This window comes from Patella vulgata, chromosome 4, assembly GCF_932274485.2.
Source record: "Patella vulgata chromosome 4, xgPatVulg1.2, whole genome shotgun sequence".
Classification (NCBI taxonomy): domain Eukaryota; kingdom Metazoa; phylum Mollusca; class Gastropoda; family Patellidae; genus Patella; species Patella vulgata.
In genome coordinates this window covers 66,277,980-66,293,897 of record NC_065882.2, presented here as the reverse complement: position 1 = coordinate 66,293,897, position 15,918 = coordinate 66,277,980, and the positions used below count along the sequence as shown (strand labels likewise).

Genomic DNA, 15,918 nt, shown 5'->3' with positions numbered 1-15,918 from the left:
TGTTGTCCGTAAAATAATTTCATCATACTACACTGCATGACATATCAAAGTATTTATTAAAAGTATAACTTTAAACCCCATTTCATTTCCTTCAGTACAACAGATTACAACTTGGCTTAATTTATTACTTTAACACCAGCAACAATTAATTAACGTACCGGTCATATAAAATAGACATTTTAACAGATTGACGTCAATTTCAGATATAAATAGCTCCAAAATTAAACTACCCATTCTTTACACTGACACACGACATGTCAAAAGACATGAATAATTAATTTCAATAGCCGGCGCAGAAAAAAAGATTGATGTGAAAGAAGATGCCGGGACGCTTTCATGAACATTTACCAGTTCATTTGTAAGTGCACACAGGCCACTCAAAGAAAACACAAAACCTCATACAAACAATTAAGATAATAATATCTGGAGAGTTCTTTTATCTCCAGTGGCAGATCATTGACTATTTTTGGATTGAGAAGAAAGGGTATTTTAGACAGGCAAAGTAGTTTCTTATCTACAGATCTTAAGATTCTTTGTGTGGATATAGAATTGTAAGAGATCACTGCTGCGTGAGCTTTGGAACAGTACCGTGGCTTTAACGAGGAGGAATAGATATTATCGTGGCAGCTATGTACTGGATCCAATGGAGTCAAACTGTTCAGAATTACCTCTGTGAACAAGATTGCTTTGGAACAAGAGAAATGTTGCTGTAATAGTCTTTTCTGGAAAGAATCAACCAGTACATCAGTATCTTAGTAGATCCAGCATTTAGATAGAACACAAAAAATGAGCGATCGGGACACCTCGGTATTCTCCGTACCTCAAATGTGTACCCTGGGTATTGATCTTAGCATTGTGCTTAGAGACACACAGAACGAATTTTATTTTGATCCAGCATTGTGCTTGTTTTGTCATTTATATTACTCGAAATGGAATTAAAATGATAAGGAACTATGGTTCATGGAAAACAAAAACTTTTTTTGTAGAAAAATCAACTAAAATGATTACTAATTAATCAATTTTAGGCTACTGATGATAAACTGAAATTTTTACTGTTATCGGTCAATTGTCTCGAAATGTGACTGTGGATGGTTATCGTCTTTGAGCATCTGTGAGAATCCCCCAAATAAATTGAATGGATCCGGCCCAAACCTTTCACTCGAGTGTTGAGCCAATAAAGTTGATAAAATTGAAAAGGACTGCTTCCGTTCCGGTTTTCTCCGAAGCATAAATACATAAACGGTTCAAGATTATCTTTATGAATCACCCAATTAAGTTGATGTACCTTTTGCTAATCAGAAATGTCTCATAAATACATAATCGGTTCAAGATTATCTTTTTGAATCACTCAATTAAGTTGATGTACCTTTTGCTAATCAGAAATGTTTCATAATTGTTGCTTGTAAAAGGTATACGCAGGGTTATTGATGACTGAGTTTCCGTTATTTTGTTAGTTTAGTTTATTTTTCTGATGCCTCGTAGTCTCTTAATGTGACATAGACTGTATGAATTATGATTGCGTAACTTCGATTTAATATTTAATCTTTCCACTTAAACCTGGAAGACATATACTATTCAAAAAAAGTAGGGGATATTTGATTTTTAAGTGTTATTAAAGTCACCTAATGAAACTGGCGAAGAAACAAATGACAAAATGAAATGAAGTTCACATTCATCGATTTATTCCAAATGATCGTTAGACTAAGTAAGGCACAGACTGACCATTATAAGGGTAAAATGATACCCGGGGTCAAACAGCAAAGTTACCACAGCATCACAACCAAGTCAGTCACGGGTAAATCCTCCTCTGTTTGCCAAACAAGCATTGATCCGACGTGGCATACTCCTAATGAGACGTCTAAGGTCATTTTGGTCCAGATTGTCTCATTCCTGTTGCAACGCAGCAGCAAGTTCTTGGACATTGGCAGGACGTTGTTGACGTTGACGTAACCTCTGTCCAAGCATGTCCCAGACATGCTCGATGGGGGAGAGGTCGGGACTCAGTGTTGGCCAAGGTAATGTGGTGATGTTCTGTTGTTGGAGGTAACCTGTAACGATCCTGGCCCTGTGACATCTTGCGTTGTCATCCTGGAAGATGAAACGGCGGCCATGACGTCGTGCGAACGGCACAACATGGACTGCCAAGATGTTGTCCCGGTAGTACTGGCCTGTAACACGCCCTGCAACAACATGTAAAGCCGTTCTTCCAGCAACAGTGATTCCTCCCCACACCATAACAGAACCACCCCCAAATCGATCATGTCTGATGACGTTAACGTCTTGGAAGCGCTCGTTTCGACGACGCCACACCCTCCTACGTCTGTCCAAAAAATCAACAGTGAACCTTGACTCATCTGAAAACATCACATTGCTCCAGCGTCGATTATCCCAGTGTTGACGATCCCTACACCAACGACGTCTTGCCTGAATGTGATGATCTCTCAAACAAGGGATCACGCGAGGACGTCGGGCGCGAAGGTGACCCCTATGCAGTCGATTCCGAATCGTCTGGCCACTCACTCTCACACCAGTGTCTGTTTGAAGACGAGCGCTGATCTGATTTGCTGTGATGACACGATTTCTCAAGGCCAAGGTACGGATAAATCGATCCTGGGCTTGAGTTGTCGCCCTTGGTCGACCTGAGCGTGGTCTGTCCTGTACAGATTGTGTATCACGGTATCTGGACCATAGCCTGCTTATGACAGACTGAGAAACATTCATCGTCCGCGCCACAACCGCCTGTGTTGTGCCGATCTGTAGCATGCCAAGGGCACGTAACCTTTCATTTTGGGTAAGCCGACGCATATCAAAATTTGTTTTCTGGTCACTAAAACAATTAAACTGATGTTTCCACCCTGGAATTCAATGCCACAATGACTGTAACATTCAAAGTCAGAGTCGTGCAAATCTTGGGTTGGACCCCCATGATGATCCCAAGCATCACCTGCATTCCATGCGGTAGCTATTGGTGCGTTTGGGCGTCACATGTAACTGGAAATGTTTCTTCTGTTAGGTTCTATAGTGACTTTTTTCGTAGTCATTTGCATATTTTAGTATTATGCCCCCAAAATCAAATATCCCCTACTTTTTTTGAATAGTATATAACATAGCGTACTCATTCTAGTTGAACTACACCATATTATACATATAGGCCTTATTTTATATTGATTTCCACTATAGAACAATTCCTTACAATAGTTTCGTATCCATGACATTTTTCATTCACCCAGCGTTTTATAATTTAACTAATTGATCTAATAACACTAAGCGACATCTGGGGCAGAGTCTTTCTAAAAAAATAAAGTTGTTTTAGATAAAAGACATAGTCGTGTTATTATGTTCTTTATTTGTCGTTTCTAATGACATTAATGGAGTTTTTCGAAACGACTAAACAAGCACACCCCACACATCGATATGATCTAATATATTTACTCAATGATCATTCATAGCCCAGTGTTGTTGTCTTTTCTTCTATCGATATAAATATCGACTCTGTAATTTAATGTTTGATTGGAAAATGTAGCCCTAATCTCCATGACACTATAAAACAGAGTTTCGCCATCTTGTTTTGCGATATTCTGATTGCGACACTACCAATTTCGTTATTTTCTCAGCAACCGAGAATCTGATTACCATTGTTTGTTAGTTACATGTACATCATTAAGAATGATCTTTCATATCATACTGTATATATACTATGTATATGTATGCATGCTGTCCATAATCGACGTTTTGATGCAATAAACATTTAGATCTACTAGTTTGATAGTGTTTTACGCTTACGGCTGGCCCCCGGATCCATTCACTTGATTTGATATTTGTTTATTTGTTGCAATGTCTATTTTCTGTCTTGTCCGCAGGTTTATCTTGTAGATTTTTGTTTTACGTGTAGTGCGGTCCTCCTGCACTTACTATTAGTATATAATATATTCGTTTCTGGATCTAATCTTTCTGAACAACACTTTTATATTTCCTACTTCTATCCGAGGACTTCGTCTTTATTTATACTATCAACTTGTTTTCAAGATGTATGTTATCTTTATTATTTTAGCCCTCGGCAGCATTACAGATAGATGCAGATGAAGACTTGATGACAATCTGTTTCATTGCTTGGTATGTCGTGTAAATTGTTATCCCAGTTGTAACAGTCGGTGTGTAGGGCCTTTTGAACTTGACATCGAAAATTGTTTTCTTGTTCAGAAAGAGGGGTGGTGGGGGGGGTGGGGAGGAAGGGGGGAGGGGGTGCATGAGTGAATGAGGTAAACAAACAATGCCAAATCAGAAGGGAAAAATCCCAAATACATGTACTTAATTCTGTGTATAAGAATGATTTCTTTGATTGAAGATCACAAAGCCGCATTTCAAATATTTGACAAAAGATTACAGTTTAAACATCTGGGATGATCAATATGTATGTCCATAAAGTTATGAATATTCATCAACAACAACAAAATTCCTCGATTTCCAAATTAAAAAAGAAAAAGCTACTTTACAAAAAGAAATTTCATTTACATGAAATGAAATGGGGTTTAACGTCCTACTGTTCTGCCCCGTACTGGGATAATGAAGATGGGCATACGTCATACAGTGTGCTATGCGAGAAAGTTTGCACGGACAGCGGCACTACTGTCTACTCTTAAATCGAATTCCAACTGTCAAGGGGTCTTTTACGTGCACGCCAATGTGTACACGGAACCTCGGTTTTTCGTGTCATCCGAACGACTAGACAGCTGTCGTTGTCAGCGCCCTCCCCCTTCCTGCATCACTGACAAGTAAGGTACCACGCCGGAAAATCTGGGTGAATTTTCTCGGCCAATGCTGGGATCGAACACCCGCCCTCCAGACTAGCGAGCCAGCGTCTTACCCACATAGCCACTGTGACCCCTAGATAAACATGAAATCCGAGAAAATAACTACTGGTATTGGTCGGTACGTCAAAAAGTTATATTATTTTCTCACAAAATAATCAATATCTATTTGAATTTTTGTCAAATCTGTTTTATGCCATGGATTTTTTTATGTTTTTAAAATCAATTAATTGCCAGGTTTGAAAAGAGTTGCCCAAGTGAAGTTCAATAAGTTCTTATTAATTAATCCATTCATTCTTAGCATAAACATTGAGGTGAGTAACCATGTTTATTTCACAGATTGGCGATAACTAGTTTTAAATGTGACTACAAACCATCCCTTGACAATTGTAATACGGTAGAAATCGGATAATATCATAATATTAATTGATTACTTCCCGTTAACCAAGGTGATATATTGTAAATTCCACACGCTTGTATAAAACACGGCCCAGCTTAATTAGACTTGTTTATTACTAGTACAATGCATTCAGTCACCTAAGGGATAAAATACATTTTATGGTAAAATCAAGCCAGTTAATGTAAAGCTGCTAAAGAACACAGAGTAAAACACGTTTAGAAGAGGCGTGCTGTGCATAATTATATATAGAAATGGAATGAAATGGGGTTTAAAGTCCTACTGTTCTGCTCCAAATTGGGCTAATGAAGACGGGCATACGCCATACAGTGTGCTATGAGGGAAATAATTATATAGAAGTACATTTTACCGCTCGTAATGGCGATATACATTATAGTGCATAGACATCCCTTACAACTAACGGGGGGGGGGGGGGTCTTGGACCTATCAACCACCCTATGCCCATCAGTCCTGCTCTATACCCACTAAACCTCATCCGTACCCATCAGACACGCTCTATGCCCATCAAACATGCTCTATATCCAACCAACACCCTCTATACCCAACAAACACCGTCTATACCCAATAAACACCCATGTGCCCACGCTCTATAATCATCTAATATACCCTATTCCCGTCAACACCATATATACCCATCTAATACCCTATTTACTCATCAAACAACCTCATCAAGCACTCTATATATCATCAAACTCCCTCTCTACCCATCACACAAGCTCTACACCCACCTATCACTCTCTATAGCCACCAAACATCTTCTATAGCCACCAATCACCCTCTATACCCATCAAACCCCCTCTATACCCACCAAACACCCTCTAGACCCATCAAACACCCTATATAACCATCAAACACACTCTATACCCATCAAACACACTCTATACCCAAAACCAGCCATTTCTATCAAACACGTATAGCTTAGTTATTTCTCAAACCTAACATCGTAGTTCCAGTAATCAATATTTTTTTACGTGTGTTTTTAACAGTTGTTCCGTTGGATTTGTTTTTACCTAATCATCTTATCCTAAAAACACTCGACATTTCTCCATAATTTTCGATGTGTTTGAAGGGTTAAAACAGAGCAACGAGATCAGTGCCTCCCCGTAAATATGTACTAGCTTAAAGATACATTATGAGAGATAAGATAAAAAGATGGCAGTTCTCGCTATAATAGTTAAATACTAGATAGTGTAAAGGTAATTTGCTGAAAATTTCAGTCAAATTGATCCACTATGACTATGAGCCGAGAAAGAAGCGGGTGAAATTTTTGCATAGTCTCGGTCATCATTACTAAAATCATTAATATAAACAGCATAGTCTCGATTATCCGCTTTCATTGATTTAATTATCAATAGCCGTTAGTGGCATATAGGAATCTAATCTAGCCAACATCGAAGGCTAGCCTTGACATCGAGAGTTGATTATGGTCTGGATAAGTTAATTAATGTCTAATTGATAATTTAGATAACATTTCAGGCCTAAAGAAAGACTTGTAATAAGCAGATTTTGCTCTTGCATAATGCATGTTTAATTAGTATATAAATACACATTTGTGAATATTCGAAATACTGGATGTTCTTAAGTTTTCAGTCTCCCACCGATCTACCTGTTCATTCTCTTAAATGCCTATACATTCCAAATCCATTAGGTTGGTTTTCTATACATCTACTTGGGGGGTTGGATGACCGAATGGTTAGTGCGTGCGCTTTGTTTCATAAGGTCTGTCAATGTGTTAGCTGGCGTGGTTTCGATTGCCCGGTTGAACGTAACAAGGAGTAGGGTCACCTGTCCAACCTCGTGGGTTTTCTCCAGGTCCTCCGGTTTCCTTCCACTGCTAAATACACCCACCCCCTCTCTCTCTCTCTCTGATTATGGGGTTGTCATGTGAATAAATGTCTAAATAATAATTTATAGAACATTTGAAAACAGAATTTAGCTCCTAAATAATTCATCTTTAAACCATTGAGTTGTTGACTGTTAATTGTCCTGTAAAGTTTCACAATTATCAACATATTAATCGATAATATACATTTTTTTCTGACATACTTATGAAAACCTTGAATGGAGTGCCCTTACCATTGAATTGTATAATCAATGCACCACGTAAAAAAAAGTATATTATGTTTTTATCACCAATGCACTTAAATGGTTCACTGTCAACCGGTTGAAAATATACTCTTCAAAAAAAGTAGGGGATATTCAGAAACAATACAAAACTGCGCTGATGTTTTATTAGAAGTAACCAGTGTATGCTAATAACAGGCCAATTGCCTACACAAGAACATAAACAGTTCGTATGGGCGGCTTATCTGACGGTCCAATTTCACTCGCAAAGAGATACGCCGTCATAAGTGAAAATGAACGTTTTTGATTTTTGTCTTAATAATGAGTAATTTCTGCACCAAACCTCAGACATGCAGCATAATCAACCGTCCAATGACGATTTGGGGCAATCTGACCCACTCTTCTTGCAGTGCCTCGGCCAATTCTTGCAGTGTTGTCGGTTAAGTTGACGTCGACGAACACGTCTTCTCCCGATCAAATTAAACGTAGCACACTAAAGCAAAGATATGGTAAACAGTAAATCTCATGCAAGAACCGATAGGAAAGCAAACATGGATAGATACACCAGCACGCGGCAGTTTTTATCAACCCTTCCTTGAAGTGTCAAATTTGACAATTAACCCCTCCCACGTGTATGGCGCTATTGCGTGTCACATGTGCAGCTCTGTGGTTCTGTTGGGGCGATAAGTTCTTCATCTGTGAACACACTCTCAAAGCATGTCAAGTGTCCATGACTATTTATCATATCACAACCTGTATAGGTATTTGCATTTCAATATCCCCTATTTTTTTTGAAGAGTATATTTTAAAGGCCCATTAGCGCTTTAGAGATGTTCAAATTAGATTGTATGTACCCTCTGAGACAAATTGACTATTCCATCAAAGCAGTGTAAAAAAACGAAATGAAATTATGAATTGAAATGAATCGAGGTTTAGCGCCCTTCTCTTTTTGTGCCAACCGGTCTAGTATATATTGTGGGCAAATTTAAAACGGACAGAGGAGTTTCCGCTTAGTCTTAGTAGACAATCAACCGACAAACGTTTTGCCTGCACGCTAACGTGTACTGGATCCTGTTTTATTTATTACGGCCCGAATGACTAGTAAAACCAGAATCTTTCTCGACCAACACCGACATTGAACCCGGGACTACCTGGTTAGTGAGCCAGCGTCTTACTCACTGAGTCGCAAACGAAATTGTAATTTAATTTCAATTAGATTGCCATTGTTGAGGTATAGACGTTTTGGGATTCATTACTGATATTTCCGAAGCAATGGTTAAAAGCATTATCAGCACAATTGGTGAATATTTGTGTGTTAATTCCTCTAATTTAGGATTGACATGTAATTATTTGTCTTTCTTAAAATTAAACTCAATGTTCAGACAGGACATATGGTAATCTTTCAAGTTTGCTTACAAGTAGCTTCTGTCCATTTCTAAAAATTTGGCTTAATTTTTAGCTAAGTATATTTTAAAAAATCATAACTTTCTCATTAATTAAGAATGATATAATCACTTATGGACGTGCATCTAAAATCTCACGTGTCTTAATTCATTCTTGAGAAACATATTTTAAAAAGAACTTGATATTTTTTTGGTTTTTCCAAACGCAAAGAACAAGATAATATTTAATATAAAAGACAAATATGACGACAACTTTGTATAAAAAACAATACCCGCCCTTATCAGTTATTCAGCGCGTAACATTCTATACAATGGCTATCATTAGTGTTTTCATGGCAATTAAATAAATTTAATCATATATATGGGACTACTATATCACTTTAATATTCTCTTTGATCACACTTTACATTCTTAATTTCAAGAATACATTATTGCCATGCTTTCGTTGGTCCTATAAGGAGGCCACGTCTGTATTTTATAGTGAGTATAATTCTTATCAATAACTCAAACAATATGGCGATCAATATGGCGAAATTCTTGTCAGTTGTTTTATTATCATAATCAATAACGACTTACATCGATCTTTTTTTTTCAATGAATGTTTATATTCCAATGTTTACAAGAAATGTGTGTCACAAAGCTTATTAAATATTAATAAATCAAGTCAAACTCACAACTGTGCCAAACTAATATCCGTTTCGCAAGGATTAACAATTACTTTTATCTGAAAATCATATGTTAAAATTTGTCGTCGGAAAAAAAAGAAGACGTTGTAAATGGATTATAGCCTTGGGATTCTAGATTCGGTATAATCGTCGTAATTGCCTTAACGCGAATCTAAGAATGTGCACATTATCTAATAATTACAAAGCGCACAAGCCCTGCAATATTTCACCCTTGAACTAGAGCTTCCAATTCTAATATAACCTATTTTATTATGTTGCTTTTTGTTTACAAAATAGGTCCGGCTACATCAAAGATATTTAACTCAACGAGACGGGTATTATGATATATTTTTTGACGCCATTGTTAAAAAAAAGTGGCCCTAAAACTGCTTGCCATAACTGTAATCGGGCTTCACCCCACTATGCCAGTTTTTAATCTCTGAACAGTTAATGATTATCGGATTATAATTGACACCTTAATCAAGTGGGCCAGTTGCATGGTGTAGAGAACTGTGTTCAGCAGATTAATCGTTCAGCAGATTAATCCCTTAGCATTTATCATGATGATGAGCTCTTTTCAGAGGAAACTATATATGGAACCACTGTGATTTGTCAACAACACTGATCTGACAGATATCACAAGATGGCAAACGTTCAAGTAGATGTTAGCTTCATACCAAATGCTCGTGGTGGTCAAAATCTAGTGTATAGAGGGCATACGTTTAGAATTCGAACGAGAAAAGGAGATAGTGTCCATTGGAGATGCTGTAATGGAATAAAGTATTGAATTGAACTGTCTTTCGGTGAATGATAACTTGTACATTCTATGCTAAAATGATAAAAATGTATAATGATGTGTAAAAAAGTGGATGTGAAATGGAATAAAGTATTGAATTGAACTACCAGAGGATTAATTAATCCTAACTAATCCCTATTGTTGCATCGTTAATTAATCCCTTAACAAAGGAACTGGCATAGTGGGGGTAAATCGTGAAATCTTTCCGGAACAGGTGATATTATTTATACACTGGTGGCAAGAATCTGTTTCACAGTGGTAACTCTGCAATCTGATTAAAATACATATCTATGTTTCGTTTCGTTTCGTTTTTTTTACTTCCGATGGCCTCCAGTACACGAAGATCTGGTCCGTTGTAGTGGTAGGTCGCGTCATGGTCACACGAGCGGTTTTTGACCCTATGATGTCAGACATGTCAGACAAGTGAGTATTTGGAAATACAGCTTTTGCTTTGTCTTCGCTGCGAATGTCTGCCCACAGTTCCATGCACCGCACGCCAAGAACTCACCACAATAGATAATTTCATTGGCTAATCCCTCACATCAACCAGAACGCAGGTTATATAACAACTCTTCAAGATCCTTGTGTAGTGATGGCAACGGTACGTGCGCTTACATCGGACGTAGTAACATAGAATATTTACCGATGACGAGTTTGACACTCCACTTCTTTTACCATTGTTGACATTAGTTACGAAGAGCCGATGTTTTCATTTGACGCCCATCCGGTAGATTGTTAGTTCTTTAAATAAAGAACTGATCTTGAGATAAAACATAGAGTACCCAAACAAAACTATAAAGAAACCACTCCTTTCCGATCTCTACCCTCAAAACACAGGTTTTTTTTTTTTTAAAGAAAAGCTTATGCTGTTCCAAATATTTGTTCATTTGACATTGAGAATAGTATACCTACAGAGTCGTCTTAACGGATGGGCAAGCTGGGCAATTGCCCGGGGATAGGGCAGGGTGCCCATGCCAATCTTTGTAGCTTATGGCGCCACTTGCTGTACAGCATGTTTTTCTCATATATTTAAACAGTGATGTCGTTGGAAGTACCGCAATACATTAAATAAATATAGTTTTCATATTATCGACCATTTACATTTTCATTCATGTGAGTGGCTGTGTATATAGGGGTCCCAGTGCATTACTTTGCCTGGGGTGTTTGGGGGGGGGGGGGGGTATATCTCTATATCTAGGCTTGAATTAATGGCTATTCCACACAAATTATCCGGGTAGGAATAGAACCAGAGATTTGTAAATTGGGACAGTATATCCCTTATACCTACTACCAACATTTATAAGGATTCAACACTATTTTCAAGTAGAATTCTGCGATTAAAAACATACACAAAATACGTTTGAACTGATCAGCCATTACGAGTCTCGAACATGCGCAAACCGCATGTTTATTTCATCGCTAAATTCTACTTGAAAATGGTGTTTAATTATTAGAAATTTGTGTCAAATATAGTGAGAAAAGGCGAAGGTTCTAAAACAGCCTGAGAACAGAGGTGGGGAAGAGCGATATTTTACCGTATTTTCATATTGCAGAATTCTACTTGAAAATGGTGTTGAATCATTATAAATGTGTGTCAGCTGTGGCAAGAAATTATTCCTTTGGCGAATAAAGTAGAATCAAGGAAAAAATAGTAGGTAAGGATTCCAAAAAAGCCTTAGAACAGAGGTGGGGAAGAGCGGTATTTTCATATGGCAACTATATAGGGCCCGATAGGGACTGTCAGTGGACATCGTCCGCTCAGAGAAAGTTCCTAAAGGAACTACTTTATACCATGCTTTTGGATATTCTCATGAGAAAAAAAAACAAGTTATAAAGTTTATCTAGACAAGCAGTTAAAGCAGTTTGACCTTCCCCAATAGCTTTCTCTTTTCTCTTGTATGAGGATAGGTGGTCGAATGGTAGAGCGAGTGTGCTTTAAGCCATAAGGTATGTGGCGTCAAGTGGGGTGGTTTCGATTCCCAACCATGGTGGGTTTTCTACGAGCCCTCCGATTTCCACTACTACTAAAGACTCCTACGGACAACGATTTATTGAAATAAAATTGAACCACACGTTAGTCCCGAAATCACCCAGTAGAACTACTCTCTCTCTCTCTCTCTCTCTCTCTCTCTCTCTCTCAGTTTCATAGATATATTTTCTGTATAAATTATATAAATTGACAAACCCAAACGTAACCAAGACACAGCCATTTCAAACAATAAACACCAAAAGTATATAATAAAGCAAATGAATTGGCCAGAGGGCTATCGAATTCACTGACAGCATGAACAATACTAAAATTCTCAATAAACTTTCTTTTATGGAAGAATGACATCAAGTGCATCTTGTAATTTACCTTTAGATTCAATGGCCTATATGAATTAGTCTGCAATATTATAATTAATAGTTTCTACAAAGTTTTCTACTTGAAATGATGCAGGATAGTCGGATAGATTGAATTTAAAAAATAGTATAATGTCACATCTCGCGACCCCGAAACTGATCTATTTATCGTTGTAATCTTCGGGATAGAGCCACCGTGGCTCAATGAGTACCCGTGTTCGATCCCTGCATTGGCCGACAAAGTTCAACGGGATTTTTAGTGGTGCAGAACAGAGGGCTAACGTATAGTCGTTAGGAAGTCCACTGCATTAGCTTGAAATTACATCCGCTTACATCGACGCCTGAAGATTATCCAACTTGCACTTCATAAAGTTTCTTTATTGTTTTATTCTCCTTAATTACCATATAAATATTATTTTGAAACTCATATTAGTTATAAAAAAAAAATCAACGAATAGATTTCAGTATCTCTTTTACCCCTTTTTTTTTATAAAATATACACATCGTAACCCGTAGCCTAACCTACCCGCTTTTGCTGCAACGGGGTAGGCTATGGGTAAAAAGAGAAGCGTGCCCGTAATCAAGCCTAAACCTCAAGTGAAGGTTCATTGAAGCAAAGAGGTGTTGTAGATTTGTGATATCAAAACATTTAAATTATAAATTAACCCGTGGGAGTAAAAATGCCTACTCTTTTTACAGCTACAATCATATAATTTTCAGGTGTAATTGTTTTGGTTTTTCTTTCGTGTTTTTAAAATTAGCAAGGGAATACCACTTGGCGCTGGAGAATATTGTAAATCGAAAATTTCAGACAGGGTTTGCTCTTGTAATCAAGTTTGTAATGCGTGTCAGAATCGTTCTATAGGGAATATTCATGTGGATGGACTTCAGTGGCGAAGTTAGTGGCGGGGGGCGGCGGTTGGGGGTCGGGGGGGGGGGGGGGTCCACTGAATAAGAAACTGCACCAGAGATCTGTGTAAACACATTACATCAGTGTTCCTCTATAATAATTGGCACAATACTTTGACATAATATGAATGTGTTTAGTTTTTAACAGTAGCATACTACCGACAACTCAGGTCCAAGCAGCTTCAGTCACTAGATAGCCTCAGAGAGACAAAACGAACTAACCAACTAAACAAGTTTGAAAGCCTTAAAAAAAATCTCCATTCCGGTCTCCTCTACCACCAAGAATGCCAAAGAAGATTACCTTACAGTTGCCAACCTCAGTAGCCTGAACCTAACCGACGACCAGATTTCACTCCTGTCCCGAGATTTAAAGTTCACGCTCTGAATGGGAAAACTCTCTTGTGGAGCTTAACACATACCGATTCAGATCCAGTTAGTCCTTAAATGCTAAAGTTAACTGTAAATCATCCCAGCAGAAAAATCTGTCGGTTGATAACAAAGCTGAATATCAAAGAAACGCTTAGACATCGCACCTTTAAGCCTATAAGGTGTAGCTGCGGCATGGACGTATCCCCAGCATAGATTTCTTCACAGTCGAAAGGAAACCTCTCAAGGATAAACCGAGTTCCATTCACACGGCTCTGTGTTCCGACACTACTCTGTCCCAAGGTAAGCAGACACGAGATTTATGAGTTAACCTACGACTACGTGTGTGAGATTGGTATCCAAGACCTTATAGTTTGTCCCCGGTTTGTCCAGAAGAGTGTTCTACTCTGTGACGATTTGAGGTTAACCCCAAGTCCCAACGGATGGTGAAGGAATGTCAGGTGTCCTGATGGGTGGGGGGTGGTAAGGTCAATGGCACAACTACTCCTGGCCCGGCGAATGTTTGCTTGCATACCTTGGACCTAGGTTGTAGAGGACCCGGCTGCCAGCAAGATCTACAATCTAGCCTAGGCAAGATCATATAACATTGATGGTAACGCTGGCCAGACTGCGCACGCTCGCCTTGATTTAAAATTAAATTGATGTGTTTAATTTTAATTTTACGAAAATGATTTTCATTAAGGTATGTATAATGTAGATATTGTGATTTGATTGATTCCAACAATAAGGGCCCATATCTTTATGATGTTGTTTTTAAAATTCGGTCATTTCAGATAAGCAATCAATCTACGGTGCATGGGATTATAAAGGGCTCAAAATATTCATGAAAATGGACGTTTTATTTCTCATTGATACGAAATAGTTTGAATAGGCTTGGTTAGTTTAACCATATATTTATTTATATATATTTAACAAAACTCCCCAAGCAGCCCTTTTATGATTAGAAGAATAGAAGACAAAAACAAATAAAAAAGATAAAAAGAAATTCTACTGAAAACTTATCGCCTTGAAGTTTCGGACATACACGAAATTCAGGTAAATCTACGGAAGGTGTGCAAACATCGCCTTGACCTGTAATACATCTTGACCGAAGATTCTTTAAATAAGTTTTTTTTTTAAATGGACATGCATCACGGTGTATACTATATCAACAAAAAATAATCCATTTCAATTTTCAGTTCTTGGAATTCCAATTAGTAATTGGTAGTTCATTAGGTAGTATCCAATGCTTCTGCAATACAATGACACCTTTGCTAAATTCTATAATACACACCTAAATATAGTTTATATTATTCTTGCTTATATATATATATACTTACCCGCATATCCGGAGAAAGCTGCTTAAGTCTGGAACAGAATTCATCATTTCTCTGTAATTCGTCCATTTTGTTTTAATTTCTGGAAGTCGTCTGCTGACTGTTTTCTGTTTTAACACAATCTATAATTGTTAGTCGCGACACTCTCCGATAATCTCCAGATCTCACCAGAAACCCTACACTAATAGGAAAGATAGAATACAAGTTCGTGTGGCTTTGTTTTTCAGGAATTTCAAACCTCAACCTGTAATCAATACCTGTCCCTATCTCACTTTGTTGTCATTTTATCAAGCTCCATTTTTATGTGTGTCATAAACATTAACACTGCGATTTCTTCTGGTGACTAAAACTAAAACCTAATCGATAAACAGTTATAATTTATTAACACTAGCATCGCTCATCTTTTTCATCTGACAGAACCGAAGCGACAAACGAGTTGCCCACAAATTTTTTATCAATATATCTGTTTACGTATACTCATAAATAATGTGGTCGCCTTGGAGTTGTAGAACCGAGTCAAATCAATGAACGAAAGAACGTGACATTACCTAGCGTCTCCGTTACCTTGGTTATCATATTGTCTGCAGCGTAGAGTGGAACTATTACCGGAAGTGTAAAGTAGCCTTTGGTTATTATTGTAAGAGCACTCGGTAAAGAATATCTCGACAAGAATAACAGTAATGGGCTAATGTTTAACAAATAGATATATACTTACTTATCCAAAATGGTTGTTTGTTGCGAGTAAATGTAATGAATAACACACAAGGGATAGAAATAAAAAAACAAAACAATTTATGATTTTTATTTTA

General features: G+C 37.7%; 1 protein-coding gene across 1 annotated transcript in view; it reads right to left on the bottom strand.

Moving 5' to 3' along the window:
* LOC126817751 (uncharacterized) overlaps nt 1–15,605 on the bottom strand; it is a 35,475-nt gene extending 19,870 nt beyond the window's left edge. Inside the window, exon 1 of the mRNA XM_050544899.2 lies at nt 15,113–15,605. Coding sequence (XP_050400856.1) covers nt 15,113–15,178 — 66 coding nt within the window. The 5' untranslated portion in view covers nt 15,179–15,605. The remainder of the gene's footprint in view (nt 1–15,112) is intronic.
* Between the last annotated feature and the right edge of the window lie 313 nt (nt 15,606–15,918).